Below are 22,196 nucleotides of genomic sequence, written 5' to 3'. Positions count from 1 at the left end.
TCTTTTCTCATTTATACTGGTATGAAACTAGAAGTACTCCTGATTATCACCAGCATGAGAGGAGTATCAGGATTTGAGTTTATTGGCATAGTCAAGTGTTCAGATAGCAACATGCAATGGAAATTACAGTGGAGGATGTATACTTCTCATAATAATAGTTCTTTCTGTAGCATTTGATAAATTGACCGCAGTATATTGTTCTGCTTTGGAGACATAGCAAGGGTTAATATGATTAATCCTGCACTGGGTGAGATCCTTCCTTTCAGGCCACATTATGAATATAATGGGCAACGTCTTGTCTCCAACAGACCACTTGCCAGACTCTATTTGATCACTTATCTTGTTCTTTCTGTAGTGAAGTTGCTAGGAGAGGTCATGAGACATTGTCTCAACAGTCAACAATATGCACATGATATCAAGCTCTATTTCACTTGCAGTGCTGATAGCAATGTTACATAACTATTCTGGTGCCTGGCCAAGATTAGCAAGTGGACGAAAGGCAGCTGTCTGAAGCTAAACCAAATCAAGACAGAGATGATTTTGATGGAATGAGGGGATGCCTTTTGAAGACCTGGAAAACAGTGTAGCATCTTATATTTTTGAAAGAGTCTGCCCTCAGATTACCGAATAGTTTTGTTCTGTGAGAATTCTCTTAGGCTCCTCATTCTTTCTGGGCATCCACAGAGTTAAGTTTGCCATCTGTGGCTGGTAATAAGGCTTACACCTCTTGCTTTCTGTTACTGACCTGGCAAGTGATCCATGCCTTTGCCGCTTCCAGACTAGATTATTGCAGCTCACTTTATTTAGGAATTAGTACACTGCTGTTAAAGTTCTACCTAATCCAAAACACAGCAGCCCACCTCAGCAGCAGTGGCTGCTAAGAACACATCACCCTTGTGCTCTGCTTGCTACATTGACTCCCCATAGGACATTAGGTAAATTTAAAGATGACAAATGTGATTTTAAGGCCCTCCAGACGTTTAACTAGACCACTTAAAAGAGTGATGCCTCTTGCTAAGGAAACACAACTTTCTTCCAGAGTTATGCCCTACAGAAAAGAAGAAACTAACAACCATTTTTTCTTGTGAGGCTGGGGAAACAGAGCCGTCTTGGCATCTGGCCCAAGACTAAGGCCGAGGAGGTAAGGATGACCTTACTGCCTTTATAATGAGTATGAAATTCACTCCTTTAGCTTTGCCTTTCCACAACATCAGCAACACATAAGAAAAGAGGAAGAGGAGTAGCTCTTGCATGCACACGCTAAAAAATATTCTTGCAACCTCTTGGGGAGGAGGAGGAAGAATTTTCATGCACCTTTTGAGCTCTTTCTTATTTCCAGTTTGTTTGAGGGCATATTCAGATACTAAAGTGATGGGTGGGTGCTAGAGAAGAACCTAATAGAGAACACTGGAAGATTTTTCTCCAACTATGTTATATTTCAATTTGACTTCGAGATCTACAAATTGGGTGCTGCTTCTCATCTGAATCTAGTCTGCATTAGAACTAATTATAGCCTTTTTTACATAATGCATTAAATTACTATGCGAGAAATCATTAAAACAATCAGTTGTTACTCATGGTAAAATGCCACCAGGAAATTAAATTTAAAATAGGTATTTTAATAGACCATGTAATTCAGTGCTAGCTCTTTATTTTATGGAAGGATGGTGTCTCATTAAATATTTGAGAAAATGTATTAAAATAAGGAAAAAAGAGTTAAGGGACACATTATGTAAGACTTTTCTTAAATAAATTATTATGTAGTTGGACCAGTGCTGCAGTCCTTACTCAAGGAAAACTAGCATTTTGACATGTAGTTAGTTCTTTAGTTTTAAAATATATATTTAGATTTAAAAATAACAGAATGATAGGTGTGAGAACATAGAGAAAAGAAGGAGTTAATATTTTAATACTAATTTGTGATTTGATTTTATTTGTTAAAAAAATAGAGATATACATAAGTGATTGCTTATATGGTGACATACTGTTTGCCTGTAAAATGTAATGAACACAAATACAGAGAAATGTCTTGCTCTGAGGGTCTTACAGTCTAAAACTAGACCAAATGCATGTCTTGAGTAGAAAAATAGACATTCATAGTATGGAATCCGTAGCGGTAAGGGGTGTCACATGCCCTACAGGAATAAGATGTTTATAAAACCCATGTTTCCTGTTACAACATAAAATCACACTTAACTGTTTAGTGACAAGTTATTGCTGACTTACTGCCATTTTAACAGGTACCATTAAACATTTTTAACTTTTTAATAAAAAGACAGGAAAAGAAGAAAAAACAGTGGAAGCATTTACAACTTAAACAGTGAAGTAAGTCTCTCATTGTAACAGTTTTCCTTGTTCCATTTCAGCTGTATAGTGTCTTTTATGGTTGGAAATCTCCGGTTGGCAGTCTTTAGATACTATGATGGTATTAACTGTACTTTTTTGTGGAGAAATGAGCAAAAAGTTACTTAAGTTGGTCCTGACCTGCTGCTGCTGTGCTGTTCAAGTATAGTCCTGGTTCCTTTAAGGGAAAACATAGTGAACTCACATATAAAGAATAGCAAAGACAGAAAATGTAACTTCTTTCTCTGGTGATGACTTTCAGTTGCAACCTCACTGCTGGGGAAACAGGCACAGCACATGGTCTTATTGCCACTCTGAGATCTGGCATTGTTTTTAGCTTGCCTTTCTTGTTCATAGTAGTGTGGCAAAGTTGTGTTGCCCAGCTAAGGCAGAGTCTCATTAGACAGAAGACGAAAAATAGAAAAAAGGGAGAAATAAAGTGGGAAAGAACATGACACATTAGGAAGGGTATGATGGCAGGAACCAAAGACTGGCATCCTAGGTGTTATTCAGGAGTCAGCCAGTTCTGGGGTGGGGAAGGTGAGGGCAGAGGTGAGCGTATAGGAGTGTGGTCATAGGTGCTGGAACTAGGGGTGCTGAGAGTGCTGCAGCACCCTCAGGCTTGAAGTAGTTTCCATTATATACAGGGTTTACAGTTTGAGTCAATGGCTCTCAGCACTCCCACTAGAAAAGTTGTTCCAGCACCTCTGATAATGATGTCATCTGTTCCCACTATGGCTTGGTCTTGTCAAGGCATGTTTCTGGTTCAGAACGATGAAGGCCCCATGGTGGTGTGATGCATCCCAGAAGATGGTGTGGGCAGCAGCAACCATGATGGTGAAGCTTGCTCTTTCTTCTGCTGTTTTCATTTAGTAACCTCCACATACAGTGTCTAAGAAGAGGCGGTCACTCTTTCCATTATAATGAACAAATTTAACACATTGTGGTGATTTCAACTATAAACTTTTCTTCCCATTTCTAGAATCTTTTATCTTATTGTTATTGCAACCTGTGACTTTAGCAGGAACCTGGAAGACCCTTGGGTAGTTGTGGGAAACAATGGTCTCTTTGTTCTTTAGATTTACTTACACATGCAAAATTTTACAAACTAACAGTGTCTTAACTCTTTTTCACTTGTATTCTCACAAAGTTATCCATGATAAATTTAGATAAGATGTTCATGTTCTGAATACTGTAATCCAACCCTACCTCCAAAAGGATCTAAATTACACATTTATAATTATCCATGAAAAAATGTACATTTTATTTTCCTTCAAAAGTTATTTTCTTTGTTTTATGTCTTTACCATTGCCCTGTCACTCCAGTGCACATAACACACCATATTAGTCAAGAGTGCTTAAATTGGAGCTCAGTCAGATGTTTACCTCTTTTCAGATGTGTTGGTTTTTAGTCACTCTGAGCTATTAGCTTTTTTTAGTTTATTCCTTTCTCAGCGAACTAGTAGATAGTGTGAATCAAGCTTTCCTAAAATCTAGCAATGGAAAGGTGCAGGTCATACTCAGTGGTGGAAATCTCCTAGAAAATTCATGAAGCCAGGTCAAAGTGATTCCGCTTGGAAAACACTAATTCTGAGTTTTCTTGCTTTCACATGACCATTTATTTTTTAATCCAACATCACCTTTGATTTCCTAAGATACTGTGAAACAATCTTTCTTACTTTGCTGCACAGAAGCATAAACAGTATGTATTATAGGCCCGTATTTTTAAACTTGCATTATTGGAATGTGTATTTTCAGTTTATAACTTTCCATTTGAAGGTTTTGAAAGTATAGTCATGTGTGTTTCTCCCATCTCACGTGAGCTTTCTTCATGAGCTGACCTGACTGCACTTGAAACTGATATACTAACTTGACGTTTCAGTATTTTCATTATCCTCCTCTTGTATCCTTTACATGCAAAAAAATAGATGAAAGGATCCATGCAGCAATTAAAATTCATCAGAAACACAGTGTAATGGAGGGTCTTCTGGAAGGTTTGCTGTTCACTGCACAAAGGATGATACTGAAGCTTCTTGATCATGTGTTGGATAATTGCAATGTGATAAGGAGTAAAACAGATGACAAACACGACAATTACAAAAATGATTGTGTTGATGGCCTTTTTGTTTATCCCTGATTTTTCAGTTAATGGGTTTTCCTTAGCAGTTTGAAAAAGTTTGCAACTAATTTTAGAATAACAAAATAGTATAATTTCAAGGGGAATGATGTACCCTATTAAACAGGCAGCAAGAAGTATCCACGGTAGATGTGGAATTTTTTCAAAGTTTGGATATTCCATGCATGTAGTCCTTTCTCTTTCCTCATGTGACATGGACTGTATGAGCAATGGAAGTGTTTGGCTAAATACAAGAAACCAGACAAATATACAAATATACTTGGCATGTTTAATTCTTCTGATTTTGTTGTATCGAAAAGGGTGGACTACGGCAAAAAACCTGTCAATGCTCAAGCAAGTCATAAAGTTTACACCTGCGTATGTGTTGATATAAAATATGAGAGCAGTTAGTCTGCAAAGTGTTTCTCCAAATGGCCAATGAAATCCTAGTGCATAGTATGCTATTCGTGTAGGCAAGGCAGTAGTAAAAAGAATGTCTGAGAGGACAAGATTTGTGGAATAAAGGGTAGTAGAGTTGATTTTTTTTCTGTTTTTAAAAATGACAACGAGGGCAAGTCCATTTCCAAACACACCAAGAATTAAAATAAAGCTGTAAAACACAGGCAGTAAGATCCTTGCTGTATTTTGATGTTCATACAGGTCGCAGAAATTTGTCTGAGGAGTTGTAAAAGCTGTGGTGACAGTGACTATTTTCACAACTGGTGCTTCTGGAGAAAATGCCATAGCTCTACAAAAAAGAAAAAAAAAACAAAAAGGAACATTTTGTAATAAATATAGACAAACTTCTTCCCCCTAGCAGCAGCCAACTGATCTTGCAGCAGCCAACATTGTAAAACCTGAAATGAAACTTGATTATGATGAAATCATTTTTTTAAGGTGGTTTAAAAAAAGTTCAGCTCTCTTGCTTTGATCAAAGAAAACAAAACCATGCAGAAAGCAAAACTTGGGTGAATTGGGAAATTTCTGGGTTAGAAGAATATCTTTTTATAGAAAATAAATGTTTGAGGTTAGAGAGAGAACTTTTAAAGAAGCCTGGAGGGGGAAAAAAGCCTTCAGTTTTGTTTAAAAGTAAAATGACACATAATCATGTGAAGTCACCAAAGGTCAGATAACTACGGAAACCTTTTAAAAGTTGTTTTTGTGAATTTTAGGGAGTTTTTATTTGTTTTTTGTTCCTTTTTAATTTGCTAAGAGGTTCTGGCAGTGATGCTAAATTTGTGACTTATTTTAGCATGTAACTAAACTTAATTCATAGAGACCAGGCCTTATCAACATTAGTATTGCCTATAACAATTGAACTGAAACCTTCCAAACTCATTTAACTCTAGAATGAAAAAGTTGTTTTCTGCGACATAGTCCAAGTATAGTTGATTTCAAGTGGTTACTCACACTGTCACTGAAGCTGCTTTTCAGTGGTTCTTGGAACAGGCGTGTAATCTAGGTATAATATATCATACTTGTTGACTAAATGGGAATACAGCAAATTCAGAATAGCTTTAAATATATTTTTAAAAATATGAGAGGACATAATTGACCTAGCAGGCCTTTGGGACTCAAAGTCTGCAACTCATGATTTTCGGGGTCTATAAATATAAAAGCTAGTGTAACAGAATTATAGAAATTAGAGATGCAAAAGACCTATAACATCATTCAATTCATCTCCTTGTGAATGCAGAATGTACCCTATGATGCAGTTCTCCGTAAAGAATAACTCTGTAGATGTGTGGATCACGTATTTCAGATCTTAAATTAAGCTATAAATATCTGCATATAGTGCCTAATATCAGGGTAGTTGTATTAAGCTAGATCATCTTTGAGACAGATTCTTCCAGGTAATATATCAGCTCCATAGTTGTACTATTACAGAAGACTATGTGAGAGAGAATGTTCAGACAGCTGGTACTGATAAATATTACAGGTAAGCAATGGCAGCTTTTTCTTGAAGATTCATAATAAAATATGTACCTGATATCAGAGATCAGAATACTTCATTCTGGGTTGGAATTAAAATCTGAAATGGATTTTTATGTCTTGGCTACAGCTTTTCTGGGATTTAGTTTGCCCTGTTTGAGCCTAGAGATTGCTGAGCCTTTTCAAGTGATAAACTTGAAGTAATAGCTTCTTCATGCTTTCAGTGGAGAGCCTAATTTGAATTTGTGTAATTAAGCTTCAAAATAAGCTTTGAATAGGAAAACCTGGTGTAAAGTAATGTCCATTATTTAGTGTTCATGAAAGCTAACTTACAGACATTAGTTGTTTGGTTATGAAAAAGCACTTGCTAAGAATTGCTGTATAATTATATTTCTGACTATAATTTTATTGGAATTGATTGTGGATCATTCAGGGCATTTTGGCATGGTGTGAGTGGTCATTTAATAATGCATTTATCTTCATGAGGATTGCTCTGATTTCCTTTCCTACTTCTTCTCTCCTCTTGACGTTAAATTATTTTTTGCAACAAGGGAATATTATATCAGTCTAATCTAATCTAGTCTAATCTCCTGGGTGCTTCTATAAGTATTTAAATACAGGAAATGGGTGTTTCTTATTTCCATCTCTTGTATTTGATCTTTTCTAGTCACATCTTCACCATTCACTATGGTACCCCTCTTCCACGCAGCTCTCCCTCAGGTAACTAGACATTACTACTTCTTGAGGAATTGTAGGATTTGTACTCTTGATATAATAATAAAAAATGAAGAGTCTGGCATAAAACAAATGTGTAACTATTTCTAATATACAGAGTACATACTATGCAAATACATATAACTGCAGTATAGAAAAAACAGTAGTTTTTTCCTAGTGAAAATAGTTTTTGCTAAGCGAGAGTAGACTTTCATAAATTGTATCTGTAGCCTTTATTAAAATATAAATTGAAATATAAATATGTGACTTCTGTTGCTATGTTACAGCATAATATTACTTGCATTCTTATGCTGAACTGAAGCTGTTAGTACTCTGTTATTGCTCAGATATCAGGCTGATGTGCCTGGTATAAAAACATAGATATACAGAGAGAGAATCTTGGCTGGATTGATCTTGCCTTTTCTTGCTAACGCTGGACTGGCAACCATTAAGGAGAAACTTACTTTCTAGAGGAAGGTGTCTACAGTATTATTAATTAGTCCAAGAGTGATCTTTCCCTGTTCCTTGATATCCAGGCTGCCGTCTGTTTCTTGGCAGTAATCATTATTGCTTAGTTCATTATGTGACTCCTTCTCCAAAACCTCTATCACAATCCACTAGGTGGTAGAAAAGGGCGGTAGTGTTCTACATGTTCTTGCCTGAGCGAAAGTGGAGCAGATCACTTCTTCAGTGTTCCAGGCCTCAGCTTAATTAAATAGTTACTTAACATGGGGAGGATACGTAACATGAGGAAATAGATTCAATCTGTGTAATGACATGGCTGAGTCATTACACAGATTGAATCTAACACCTCTTGTCAACTGTCTGCAATGGCCCATCTTGATTATCACTTACAAAAGTTTTTTTTCCTCCTGCTGATTATAGCTCATCTTAATTACTTAGCCTATTAGAGTTGATATGGCTATTTCCACCTTTTCATGTTCTGTATGTATATATATCTCCTTAATATATGTTCCATTCTGTGCATCTGAAGAAGTGGTCTGTAGCCCACGAAAGCTTGTGCTCAAATAAATTTGTTAGTCTCTAAGGTGCCACATGTACTCCTATTCTTTTTGTCCATCATAAATCACAATATGTCTTTAAGCAACCTCCAACAACTGCTACTGGAATGCTTTTACTTAATTATATTGTTAAACCAAATGTCCTCCTCATGTCACCTATGTTGAAATACTGGTTCCCTGTGCTTAATTTTAAAGAAAATTATAGAGATGAACTGCGATTTTACAAACTGTGTTGTACCTTATTAGAAAGATGTATCAAGAAAATTGTATCAGAGAATTTCAGCAACCACTTTGATGCCCTTGACATAGCAATGGTTTGCTTCCTTGCTCTGCATAATAGGCTGATAAATGTGACTAGAACTTTAATTGTTTGTCAGTGTTACATCTGCATGAACTGACGATTCTCAATTTTTTATCATGCTTTTCCTGTCAAGTTAATTTAATGTAGAGGTTTGAAAAACAGAACTATTAAGTTAGAACTTTAGAACACACTTTCACAATTCCTAGAATACAAAATGGATATTTCATGCTACAGGAAGTCATATTATTTTTCCAGTATAGTGAAAAAAGTTATAGTGATATGGTTGTTTTGATTTTTAGTTTTGTCTGAATGAGACAATACATGAGAATGGGTAAATGCGGGTGCATTGTGGGCTGCAAATAATTTGATTGCATTGATTCATAGATTACTAGATTTTAAGGCCAGAAAGGAACATTTAATAATGTATTATAACCTCCTGTATAACACAGGGCATAAAATTATACCAGTTACCTCCGTATTGATCACAATAACTTGTGTTTGACTAAAGCATATCTTCCAAAAAGCAGGGCTTTGGAGCAGAGCCCGGAACTGGAGCGTGGAGCAGCTCCGGAGCAGTGGAGCTGCATGTTTTTGCCTGGAGCTGAAGCGAAGCCAGAGCACAGCTCCAAAGGCCTGCCAAAAAAGCATCCATTCTTGGTTTGAAGATTTCAGGAGATGGAGAATCCACCACTTTGTTTAGTATTTTGTTCCAGTGATTACTCTTCCTTGCTCTTTAAAAATGGGTGTCTTATTTCTAATTTAAATTTGTATGGATTTAACTTCCAGCCATTGGTTTTTGTTATGCGTTTCTCCACTAGATTAAAGAGCCCTTTAGTACCTTATTTTCTCCCCCTGAAGATACTTACGCACCAATCAAGTCACTTCTCAGTGTTCTCTTCAAGAAACTAAACAGATTGAGCTTTTTAAATCTGTGACTGTAAGGCAGCCCTCAAATCATTTTTGGCTCTTTTCTGCACCCTCTGCAGTTTTTCAATATCCTTTTAAAAATATGGACATCAGATTTGGACACAATATTCCAGTGTTGGTCTCACGATTGCTGTATAAAGAGGTAAAAATCACCTCCCTAGTTACTCACTTACTTATCCATCCAAAGTTGCATTAACCCTTTTTGCCACAAAATCACACTGGGAGATCATGTTGAGTTGCTTGTCCACTATGAGCCCTAATTCCGTTTCAGAATCACTGCTTTCCAGGATACAGCCCCTCAGGAGCTGCGCCAGAAACTCTGGTGCCGTAGGCAGAATTCGGGAGGTGGCATTTTGTGCGCTCCCCACGGGGAGTGCAGGAGCTTCCGGTTCCACTCCCATCGCGCCACCGAAGAAGGATCCTCCGCCGAAATGCTGCAAGCGACAGCGGCAGTCATTGAGCAGCTGAATTGCCTGCCGCTGTTTTCCGCAGCACATCGGCAGAAGGTCCTTCTTCGGCGGCGCGACGGGAGCGGAACCGGAAGCTTCCGTGCTCCCCATGGGGAGCGCACAAAATGCCGCCCCCTGAATCCTGGTGCCCTAGGCAACTGCCTAGGGTCGCCTAATGGAAGTGCCGACCCTGCAGCCCCCCTATTCTGTAGGTATGGCCTGTATTCCTTGTTCCTAGATATATGACCTTATATTTGGCTGTATTAAAATACATTTTGTTTGATTGGGTCCAGTTTGCCAAATTATCTACATCGCTGTGTATGAGTGTCATCTGTAAATTGTATTAGCGGTGAGTCTGCATTTATTTCGAGATCACTGGTAAAAATGTTCACTAGCATCAGACCTAGAACTGATCCCTGTAGAAACCCATTAGAAGATCTGCTATTGGATGATATTAAAAAGCTACTTTTTGGGATCTGTCAGTTAACCAAGTCTTAATCTCTTTAACAAGCTCTTTATTGATGTTTTATAGTGTTAATATTTTAATTAGAATGCCATGCCATACTAAGATGCCTTACAAAAGTATAAGGCCTGGTCTTCACTTAAAATTTAGATTGACAGATCTACATCACTCTGGGGTGTGAGCGGATCAAACCCCCAGCATAGCCAAGATTAGGTCAGTGGAAGAGTGCAAGAATTACTTACAGCGATGGAAAAATCTCTCCTTTCACTGTAGGAAGCATCCACACTACAGTGCCATAGCTATGCTGCTGTAGCGTCTGTAATGTAGACAAGGCTTAAGTATATGATATCTGTGCAGTTACCTTCATTCATCCCAGACTGAAAACTGGTTTATTTGACAAGCACTATTTTCCATAAAACCATGTTGACTGGCATTCATTATATTAATATCCTTCAATTAATTATTAATTGAATCTCATATCAGCTTTTCCATCATTTTGCCCAGGATTGATGTCAAACTCACCAGCCTATGACTCAGGTCATCCTGCTTGCCCTTTTCAAATGTTAGCATAACATTAGCACTCTTTCATTGAAGTAGACAGTTGTTACTAAATGATAATATAATATTTTGTTCTTTATTTCTATTGTAGCACCCAGAGGTCCTGACCAGGATAAGGTCTCCATTCTGCTATCTCTGTATAAAAAAGGCCATGACTTCTGCCTTGAGAAGTTTGTAAATCAAAATCCCTGATCCTGCAAGCACTTATGCAAATGATTAACTATACACATGCATGTAGTCCTGTTAAATTTAGTAGAACTGTTCATGTGCATAATATTAAATATATGTATAAGTATTGCAGGATTGAGGCATTAGATTGTGTACATTTGGACTGTATACAAGAGATGCAACTATTTCTCCCCCATACTGGCCTAGCTGACTGAATTTTTCTTTTTGTTCTCTCCTTTTGCTATAATGTGGATGAATGAAAATAATCTATCATCTATCTTCTCACCAAGGTATGGCATGTGTAAATGGCTACAACCACATATAAAACATTATCCACAAATTGAAGTGACCTGTGCATCATTTTGTCTTTATAATTTTTATTGTTTGGAGGAGAGCAAGCATTATAAGAGTGGAAAGACAACTGTTATTTACTCTGTATATAAGACTGGTTTATTTATTCTAGTATGGCACACGTAATATTTCTTTAACAAAAAGGCAAGGAATAATAATAATTTATTTTATAATTGGTTAAAAAGAGAATAGAAGGCGGGTGAGAGGAAGGGAGAGGTCCAGCCACCAAATTCTCTGTTAGCTTGACTCCAATGATCTGTGGTTTGAGATTTATCAGACCTTTTTCAATATGGAGCATGATTAGACACTGTAGTGTTGTGGGATTTTTGTTTATATTTTGTTTTAATTAATATATTGCTCTTATCCTTATGAAATTTCTTAATTTGTCTGCTTCTTGCAAGGGTGACTTAAGTTGCAGGAAAAGTTGAGAGAAAAGTTTTGGGATCTGGTGCCAATCTTAGCATTATATTGAAGACAGAGAAGAAATAATATGAAAGGTTTGAGTATATTTATCTAACCTTTGTCAACATGATGGATTTCTTTTCTTCCGTCCTTCTCCAACCTAGGCTGAGGAACTCTCACCTCATGCCCCATTTTAGCCTCAGCGGTCTTTTTTTATCAGCCATTTTTGTTGATATTAGTTTTAACAAAGTTATGAATCTTAGAAATTTGCATGCTAAATGAGTGCAAGAGAACATTTTAGGAGAGAGATTGGTGTGCATTAGCAGCTTGGAAAATGTGCAAGGTTTCAAAACAGATTGAGAGTCTGCAGGAAGGCTTGCCCTAGACTATCCTGCCTCTTTCTAACACCCCAGCCTTCTTATGTGGTGTTTTTAATATATTATATTGATTTCAAATTTCTCAGGGCAGTTGAGCTGTGCCCAAAATACAGTGGTATGTCTAGATCCAGTGAAATTTGAACTCTGACTGAGGAGTGGATCCCTAAGTTGCTACCTGGGCATGGTAAGCAGGTCCATAGCCACCTTTTGGGCCTTGTATTCTGTGTTTTATGAGGGAGTTTTGAGGCCAGTCCCTGGACCTATCCTTTCAACAGAGACGCTAGTGCAGATCTTGTAAGCAGTACACCAAAGCATAGATAGAGCATATGCTCCTCGAAGTACACGTTAATTAATAGTGCCATTGAAAAAGTACACACACAAAGAGCATCAGTACACTAGTTACAAGATATATGTTTTGCTTCCAAGCAGTGCACATTCATGCAGATTATTTGTGAGTTGTTACTCTTAAAATGCATCTAGGAGATAAATGCAAAACACTATGTTAACAGAACACTAATGTTGCACAATTAAAATAAAAAGTAAGAAAATGCAAAAGTTAGGGTTATCATACTAAAGATAACTCTGCTCTCTTGGAAATATGTACTGTATCTTCTATTCCTATTTTTCCATATTTAAAATTATAATTTATTATATTTTTAAATGCTTAACAGTACTCAGGATGTGCAAAATGGCTGAGTTGGTGTTTCTGTAGGAAATTTATTTTGTTTATTTCCTGGGGAGATTATTTTAACTGTACTTTGGATAATATTTTATGACAGTCTTTATGACAATCTTTTGCATTCTAAAATAATAGAAACTTCAATACAATTAGTGTAAACAAAAGGGGAAGTTCAGAAGTACTGCTTGTTCAACAAGCTAATGAAGGTGCAGTAGGACGTCTAATGTCTACTGCCTAGTTATTGGTCATGTACCATTCCCCTTTTATATTTAGAAATAAAATCCAAATCTTTACTTATTCATTTTAAAGAACAAAAAAAACTATGTAAGATTTGTTTGCCCAGCATTCGTTTGCCACTCTACAATGATAAATGAGTGATGGACAAAAAACATGTTGGAAAGGAAATAAATTTCATTTCAGCTTCCAAAGGTAATTTACAAACCACTAGTGCAGAAAAGATTTAAAAAAGTCTATAAAGTTCTGGCATTGTCTGGGGAAGTGGGAGAGAGAAAGTGTGAGTAAGGGAGAAAGAACACATACCCAAGTGGTTTCTCCTACGCACATCCCATTTTGTTGTTGCAGGAAAGGTGCCTGTAGTAGTGGGGACAGTGGACAATAAAGGCATAGTAATTTATCTGTTGCAAAGTGTAACAGAGGTTCCCATTTACTGTTCCACAAAGAGCTAGCTGGTTGTATGGTGCTGGCGCACCTTGTTTTCAGTAATTATATTGGATTAAGACAGCTTTAAAATATATTAAATACTTCTGTAATATTACTTTAGCATGTAAGCAAGTGGTGCTCTGCGATTGTGAATAAAGGGAAGGTAGTGTGTGTGGTCTGGCTGAATAGGAGAGAAGGTGTCCACTTAACGAATTTCTCTCTCTGCATGTGGTCTGTGTGGGTTATGAAAAATGTGCAAGTCCTCTCTGTAACATCTATAGTTGTTAGGACGATTTAGTGCTTAGACCAAGCTGATGTTGAGACAGCTAAACTCCTTTCACTTAAAATTTTTAAACTGAATAAGGGAAGAACCAAAAAATGTAGCATTCGAAAAACTCTGAACCATTTAAAATAACACTCCTAAAATCAAGTAACATTTCAAATGGCAGCTTGTGCTTTAGCACTGAAAGCGCTCTGCCTTATAATTAATACATTATTGATGTGTAACCTGTCCTGGTGCAACCTCTGTTTAATCTGTTTTATTTATTAAAAGCTACATAACTGTAATGACTGGCTGTTAAAGAACAGTTATCGAGAAGCATTCAGTCACTCCATTCAAAGGGAGCTGATTAAAGTGATAGCAATATGAGCTGTTGGGTTAATAATCCATATAGCTACCAAAAAGCTATATCACCTTTTCTGATCTTTTTACTGTCCATGTGCTTAAAGATCTGTGGGTTGTCTTTGTTTTGTTTGAAAAGTTAAATGAGAATTAAGAGTTGCTAAATTTGAAAAACGTTATTTTTTTAATGTTTTTTTAATGTTCCACTGCAGTATAAAAAATTATCAGTCTTATCAGTAGGGGATATTTTTAAAAATCAAATAGCCGGTAACATTGCATTAACTTCAGCATATGAAGATATTTTGGGGCAAAAAGTGTAAGCAATTGCATTTTGGAAAAAGGAGCAACTATTCAGAAAAAGCTTTGAAAAGACAGTACATGTCAAAAGATGAGGGAGAAATTCTTACATGCATCCTGGCAAATTATCATTACTATATTGTTTTTAAGTATGAGTAAAGTTTTGATTGAGAAGCAGTTGGGTTGAAAATAGTCTAAAGATCGTTTCATAGCTTGTAATATCACAAATATTTCCAGGCTATCTGCTGCCGCAGTACAAGTGTGCTTTCAGAAACTCTCAAACTATTGAAGTATCTTACCAGGTTCATTGAGTGACATGCACAGAAAGAGAGAGAGAGAGATTTTAACTTAGAAATATGAAGTCTTTGTTTGACACATTGAAATATTTACTGAAAAATAGTTTCTTCCACATTAATCTCTACATTGATATAATTTAAATTACATTGTTTTGCAAAAACTCCATCCTAATGAAGCAGTGAACTTTTGCATTTTGTTTTTCAAAAGGCTATATTATAAATAAAATATTTTAATTCAACTTGTTTATCATTGAACCCAAAGATGAATTGGTACCTGGATTAAAAAGTAACTGATAGTCTCTCTGTTGTAACTTGCCTGAGTAAACTGTTTTAGTGGCATAGAATTTCTCCTGTTGACATTTCTCTCTCCCACCCGGAAAGAATATATCCATCCAGCCACATGAGAAAATTCAGTACAATACAAGAATACATTAACTTCCTGGAACTGTTTGTTGTATTTCAATTAAAACAGCAAATTATTTTTTAGTACTTACATATCAGTGGCTTTTTAGATCCTCTGTGCAGTAATTGTGTAGGGCAGTATAGCTTAACTATGAATGTTTCCCTTTTGCTCATTGTTTTTAGAAGTGATTACGTGAGACTGTCCTTTTATGGAGTGGTGATATTTTTTTCCCCCTTGTGCTTGAAGTATTTTTTCTGTACTCTGATGTTGATTCGCTACCTGAGTTTTTAAGGGAAGTGAAAGCACCTCTCTATTTGAGGTGTCTTTCTGCTTCTTTTTAAATTAATCTGTTCAAAAAAGAGATTAACTAGAAACAAAAAACCCCTAGAAGTTATGTGTCACTAACTTCCATAGAAGGGACTTTACCAAGACTTTTGCTTACTTGAACCTTTAACCAACTGAAAATTCCAGAAAGAAAAACTTTTCATGTTACTTTCAAAAAAATGAATGCATTTTAAATTTGTGCGTGGCAGAGAGCTCGGTACTTAAGAATCAGTGCTTATTTAAAAATGTTTTGCAGATTATTCAACTAAGTGACATGGTGATAGGTACTATATAAAAGTAGTACTCTCAGTGGTCCATGTTCATACTATCAGTGCTTCAAGATCATAGAGAGCAGATTTTTAGAAAGATATTCTTTGAAACTGCCTATAGTAGAGTAGACAAGGTGAGTGAGGAAATAGCCTTTATTTGGCCAATTTCTGTTGGTGAGAAACACAAGCTTTCGAGCTACACAGAGCTCTTCTTCAGGTGAATCTTGAAAGTTTGTCTCTCATCAACAGAAGTTGGTCCAGTAAAAGATATTACCTCTCCCATGTTGTCTTGCTAATATCCTGTGACCGACACAGCTCCAACACTGCATGTAGCAGACCAATAGTTTTCAAACTTTTTTTCAGTTGAAGAAAATTGTTGGTGCCCATGACCCAACGGAGCTGGGGATGAGGGGTTTGGGGTGTGGTAGGAGCTTAGGGCTGGGGAAGTGTGTTGGGGTATGGAGATAAGGGCTGCGGGGTGGGGCAAGGAATGAGGGGTTCTGGATATGGGAGGGCTCTGGGCTGGGGCAGGGAGTTGGGGTGCAGGAGGGGGCTCTGATGTGGGGGTGCAGGCTCCGGGGTGGGGCCAGGGATGAGAGGTTTGGGGTGCAGGAGGGGGCTCTGGTGTGGGGGTGCAGTCTCCGGGGTGGGGCCAGGGATGAGAGGTTTGGGGTGCAGGAGCGGGTTTGGGTTTGAGGGGGGGCTCAGAGCTGGGGGTGTTGGAGGGGGTCAGGGCTCTGGTCTGGGGGTGCAGGCTCGGGTGGGACTGGGGATGAGGGGTTTGTGGTGCAGGAAGGGGCTTCAGGTTTGAGGGGAGGCTGAGGATTGGGGCATGGGCTTATCTCAGGCAGCTCCTGGTCAGCGGCACAGCAGGGGTGCTAAGGCAGGCTTCCTGCCTGTCTTGGCATCGCAGATCGCGCTGCACCCCGGAAGTGGCCAGCAGCAGGTCCAGCTCCTAGGCGGAGGCACGAAAGTGGCTCTACATGATTCTCGCCTGCAGGCACCGCCCCCACACCCACAGCTCCCATTGGCCAGGAGACGATGCGGGGGCAGTGCGTGGAGCCCTGTGGCTCCCTTGTCTAGGAGCTGGACCTTCTGGGACGCAGTGCGGTGTTGGAACAGGTAGGGACTAGCCTGCCTTAGCCGGGCAACACCGCCAACGAGACTTTTAATGGCCCGGTCAGCAGTGCTGACCAGAGCTACCGCAACCCAGTGCCTTACAGTATGCAACCCAGTACTGGGTCACGACCCGCAGTTTGAAAACCACTGTAGTAGAGTAAGCATTCTAGGGACTGTGTCTTCTCATTAAGTTTTCAGAGCGCTTATTGTACTTTGATCACTACTGCAATACAGATAATAAATAACAGCACAGGTATAAGATACTCATGTCAAAAGTGCCACAAATAATTAAATTGTAAAAATTTTAAAGTGATCCTTAAAAGATTGGCTTTATTGGACCACATTAGGAAAAATGAAAGGAATGATGTTTCAGAATTTTATGATAAGCTATTGTTACCTGGTATAACTTTTTTTTTTTTTTTTCAAATAGCTAAATCATCTACTTACTAACAAGGTTATTGAGATCAATGACGGATGGAAAATCCTGTCACTTGCTTTTAAGACTGTAATCTAGAATTACCTGGGATTTTCCCCAGAAACTCCTACTAATCAGTTCTGCAAAAACTGGGCTGTGTTTAGTGGCCTGGTTGAGTGACCTGGTTTTAAAATCTGAGTGAGTAGGCTTAGTTAGGAAGTAGATTACTAAAAGGTCTGATCATTTAAGATACTTAATGCCTCCTCAGTGATGCTGAGCCCCCTGAGATCCATGGAGCTGAGTAGTTGGTTAGGCCTATCAGCACCTCATTAGATCAGGTCCTTGAGGTGGATTTCTGTTCCAGCGCCAGATTTAAAAGAGCTTTGGGATGATATTTCTTTTTTGATTTTCTTTGTGAGGGCGGGGATGGAGAAGTTAAGCTGCGTCATTGCATGCTTTACCATAAAATAGAATTCATTTCTATGAGGAATTGAGAGAGAAACTAATGTTTGAAGGGAAATTATACAAATTACACGTGACTAGACAAAGCAATACTGCCACTCTATTCTGTGCCCAGCAGTAAAAATACTTAATACGCCATCAGAAATTTCTAAATATGAAGTCTGGGTGTGATACTTGAGCAAGGGCCGACTGTCTCTTTGTTCTGCGTTTGTACAGCTTCTTAGCACAGTGAGTCCCAGTGCAGGATAAATAATAATATCAAAAGAATTAGATTATTAACTGTCGTCCTTTTCAAGGTTGCTTTTGCCATTGAAAATGTCACCAAAATGCTCCCTCCCCTTTCTCACACCTGATCTGCATAGCTTTGATAAATTGGATTACTAGAATGTACTTTATTGGGCCGTACAGAAAGCTTATGCAGGGTCCCCAGGTAGCACAATGTAGCAGTGTGGTAATTGTTGGGGTGGATGAATTCTGCTGGAGTTCTTCACTATTTGGTTTCTGTTGTTATGCCACTCCTATCACTGCAGAATCTGACTGCCAGTTCCAGAGTTTCATCTCCATTTGTACGCATAAGTATCACAGACCTGGTCAAGCACCCTTTTGTGGCCACTCAGTAGGCTGCTGTGAGGGAATTCAACCTCTGGATCCAGTGTGCTTTAAGCCTCTGGAGTCTGAGCCAAGTCCGGGCACTCCCGCTATCTTGGGGATTCTAGGCATACTCTTAGGGTGCAGATCCTCCTAAAAACTGAAACCTTGCAGTCCAGTTGCCTAGCTCCTCAATGCCTAGGTCCTCTTCTTTGAGGAAGAGTTATATAGTCTGGGGCCAGCTCCTGAGTGATTCCTATCTCGTGTATAGGTGAGCTTCACTCTTCTGGAAACAATTTCATTATCCTGAGGCTCCCAGTGGGTGAGCTAGTCTTTAGGTTTTCTGGATTCTATTTAACATTTTCAGAATAAGGACTGACCCCTTAAGCTTAACCTGGTGCTTTGTGGGCAGTCAGCAGAGAGCAGAGCATTGAGGTGATTTGCTCTTGGTAACGTGTGTTTCTTAGGATGCGTAGTGTTGCATTTTGCATTAACTGCAATTTTCTCAGGGCTCTTGCTCTCAAGCCCAAATAAATTTAGTTGCCATGAATGTTGTTTTAGCTTATGTTTCTGCATGGCACTCTGTAAACAGTACAGGACAGACCCGTTTACGCACGAATCGGCTTAATGCGTGGTAGTGTCATGACTCCCAATGCTAACTATTTAACAGACGAGACTCATTAACACGTGGTACAGGAACTTGCTATGTTGTGGTACAGATTTGCTCACTAACTCACTGACATAGAAATTGACTGGATGTGGGGAGCAGAAATGTGTTGTATGTCTTTACCGCTGACAAGGGGGAAGTGGCAGCAATATTAAAGTGCTGCTGTGGAAAAGGACCCTGCAGCACTTTAAGGTCCCTGTCCCTTTTGCCCCTCACTCAGCCGCCAACGGGGGTGGGGGCAAAAGGAGCAGCTGCCCCCAGGCCAGTTACTTAAAAGGGCCCGAGGCTCTGGACGCCGCTACTGCAGCAAAGGCATCTGGAGCCCCAGGCCCTTTAAATCGCCACAGGAACCCCGGGCGGCATGGACCAGGCAGTCTGGAAGGGCTGGCTGGGAGATGCTGACCCTAGCCCTGCCCCTTTCACCTTGGGCCCTGTCCCTTCCGGGGGCCTGAGCCACCCCTGCCATGTACCGGTAAGTGTCCTGAGTTACTTTCACCCCTATGTAGTAGTAATAATCTTTTTATTAGATTACACATTTGAATTTATATTCTTGCAAAGCGCCGTTAACAGATAGGCCTTCAGTCTTTGAGATGCTGTGAATACATATGTAATCCTAGATGATTATACCTGTGTATATATAGAGATATTAAGATATTTCAGCATGGCCCTCTTAACCTGCGGTCCGTTAACATGTGGTCGTTACGGCTTGACTCCCGACATCCGTGCAGAAACGGGTCTGTACTGTATGTACTAAAGAAAAATGTGTAGTAGTTAGTAATAACAGTAGTATAATGGGTTATTCCAAGTGAAATCACTTAAGGATTATTTCTGCAAACTTTACTCCCACAAAACTTCCATTAACTAGAGGGGAAATTTTTGCAGATGTACCTCTGCAGAATCAGCTCCCTAATCTTTACTTTATCAGTTGTAAAACCAGATCTCTCTTCCCAAACTTTGCACTGACGTGCTAAATTTAAAAGTATTTCATTTTCAACTGTTTTAATTTTTTTTTAATTTTGAGTATTGTCTTTTTCTCTTGAAGAAAAGGATAGGTAGGAGTGCCTGACTGATCTTTTCTATATCAGCTCATAGCTTATATACCTCAGCATTACAGAATCTCCTGGGTTTTGTTTCCCTGTGTTCCAGACAAAATAGGTTCATCACTTTAAACTTTTAGGCTATGAAAACCCTCCTTTCCATTTTTTTTAATATGTAACACCAATAACATAACACGTATAACATATTGCTTTTCTAAACCTTTGCTATGTTTGTTTTACAATGAGTGTACTGAAATTGAATGTACTTGTCTAAGTGATGAGCGTGTAAATGTAGAACATTGTGTTACAGTAGATCTGGGGCCTGGATATGTTATCCATGTGGCATGTTCAAAGTTTGTTCTGTTCCTATTCATATTCAAAGTTTTTCACTTTTTTGAAAATGTAAGTTTCTAGCCCCCCTGTCTGCAAAGGTAATGATCCAAATCTGAACAGAACATAAACTCAGTTTGTAGATAGTCTGAAACTTTGGCTTTGAGAAATTCACAACCACTCTCCCACCCTTCCCCCAAACTCCCAATTTATCTGATTGTGGTATTGACTCTAAATTCTAATGATGACACCTGAAAGGTCAGCATAAATTATTTTATAGCTGATTATTTTGTGGATAGAATAGGGTAGGGGCTGTGAGTGAATCCACTTGGGAGGGGGTGTACGAATTGCTGCAGGAAAGGAAATGTAGAGGGAAGAAGGGAGAGACACAAAGTCAGAAAGGAGAGAAAGAAAATGAAAATAGTGAAGAAGGAGAAGGAAAGGCCAGAAACAGCAGTGGTCCTAAAGGAGAGCATGTTTTCCCACTGAGTGATATTGACTGGGATAATACCTTATTGAACAATTACTTTAATTCAAAGTTTTAGGATCCAGTCCTATAATTTACAAGGTGTGGGTGGATTGTTGTGCCTGTAAGAATTGAATTGGACAGAGACATCTACTTGTGTGTTATAAATGTCAGGATCCAGGCCTCAGGCAGATATAAATACCATATTCAGCCTTTGATTCATGTGCTCAGCTCCCATTGACATCTTCAGAAGAACAGCTGTAGATCAATGGAAGTGTATAGTCCTAAATGTATGCCCAAGCCATATAACTTAATTAAAAGTGCAGAATATGTCTCTTTGCACAAAATGAGTTTGATACTCCTGATTCAGAGTGAGTTTAAACGATTTCTGTATGGGTCTCAATCTGTACTGAGCTGTTCAGAATGTTAGGATTTTGCTCCTCTGAGAAACTGAAATTCACTCAGAACCCATGTAAAGTCCAAATGGGTGTAAGTAGGAGGTATGGATTGAAACTAAATAAAATAAAGTTTTAGAGTAAATATCAGAAGTTCTGACAACGGGGAGTAGCCTCCCTATGAAATTCTGTAAAATCTGTGTTTTGAACATTTGAAATGGAGCTGGCCAAGGCAGTCAAAAATGTAGGAACCAATCCATCATTGTTAATGAGATGAGTGAATAGGCCTTTTCAATCTCACATTGCTGTGAAGATCATCCTCTCTATTTAAAGTAAACATGTATTACTTAACCAAAAATACAAACAATGCAATAGCTGGTTGCTAAACTCTAATGGCAACTAGAGTGAAGAAATATTGAGGTAATCAGTTATGATATCATGTGAAAACTACATTTGCTGTTGCGGCAAAAGTTTAGAAAAAACGAGTTTGCTGTAGATCTTCTAATGGATTGATATTAGCTATTGTGTCTGTTATAAGGAATTGAACAGTTGAGTGTAGGAGGGTTGATTCTACTCTCGATTGCACTGGATTAGGTTGAAGTAACTCCACTGAATTTCAGTGGAATTAATCTGACAAAAAACTAGTGTTACAGAGTGGAGTTAGAAATTAATAAAACTGGGCATGATAAAAATACAGAACATAATGGTGGTGTAAAGAAAGTGAATCGGAAGCTCTAGTATAAAAACATAAGCATGGCAAATGAAATTGGAATAAAGAAAATTTAAAACTGATGAAGAAATATATTTTACACAGTGGATAATTAGCCTGTGGAACTCAGTGCCTCAAGATATTCAGACCAACATTTTAGTAATATTAAAAAAAGAAAAAGACATAAGGACAAGGAGAGCATCTCATCTACAGTTACATTAATTATGATTTTTAAGGGGCATTGCCCCAAATCTTTCAGGGCATAAACCAGTTGCTAACATATTGATTGCTATCACCAATAATTGATTGTCTGCTTTCACGTTTCTTGCATCATCC

General features: G+C 38.4%; 2 protein-coding genes across 4 annotated transcripts in view; one reads left to right on the top strand and one right to left on the bottom strand.

Moving 5' to 3' along the window:
* UBAC2 (UBA domain containing 2) overlaps positions 1–22,196 on the top strand; it is a 199,957-nt gene that overhangs the window by 108,828 nt on the left and 68,933 nt on the right. The gene's annotated exons all lie outside the window — the stretch shown is intronic.
* On the bottom strand, positions 1,903–15,246 carry LOC127049531 (G-protein coupled receptor 183-like). The gene is made up of 2 exons (XM_050950441.1): positions 15,171–15,246; positions 1,903–5,206 (listed from the first exon to the last, which is right to left on the bottom strand). Exon 2 carries the CDS (start codon positions 5,200–5,202, stop codon positions 4,102–4,104), a length of 1,101 nt encoding a protein of 366 aa, XP_050806398.1. The 5' UTR covers positions 5,203–5,206; positions 15,171–15,246; the 3' UTR covers positions 1,903–4,101.

The sequence above is a fragment of the Gopherus flavomarginatus genome, chromosome 1 (genome assembly GCF_025201925.1).
Source record: "Gopherus flavomarginatus isolate rGopFla2 chromosome 1, rGopFla2.mat.asm, whole genome shotgun sequence".
In the NCBI taxonomy this organism is placed as follows: domain Eukaryota; kingdom Metazoa; phylum Chordata; order Testudines; family Testudinidae; genus Gopherus; species Gopherus flavomarginatus.
Note: the sequence above shows the minus strand (reverse complement) of the source record. Positions and strands in the feature narration are given on the sequence as shown.

Bases quoted from the DNA above. Each gene is read 5' to 3' on its own strand.
- LOC127049531 (XM_050950441.1), bottom strand. From the start codon at position 5,202: ATGGCATTTTCTCCAGAAGCACCAGTTGTGAAAATAGTCACTGTCACC.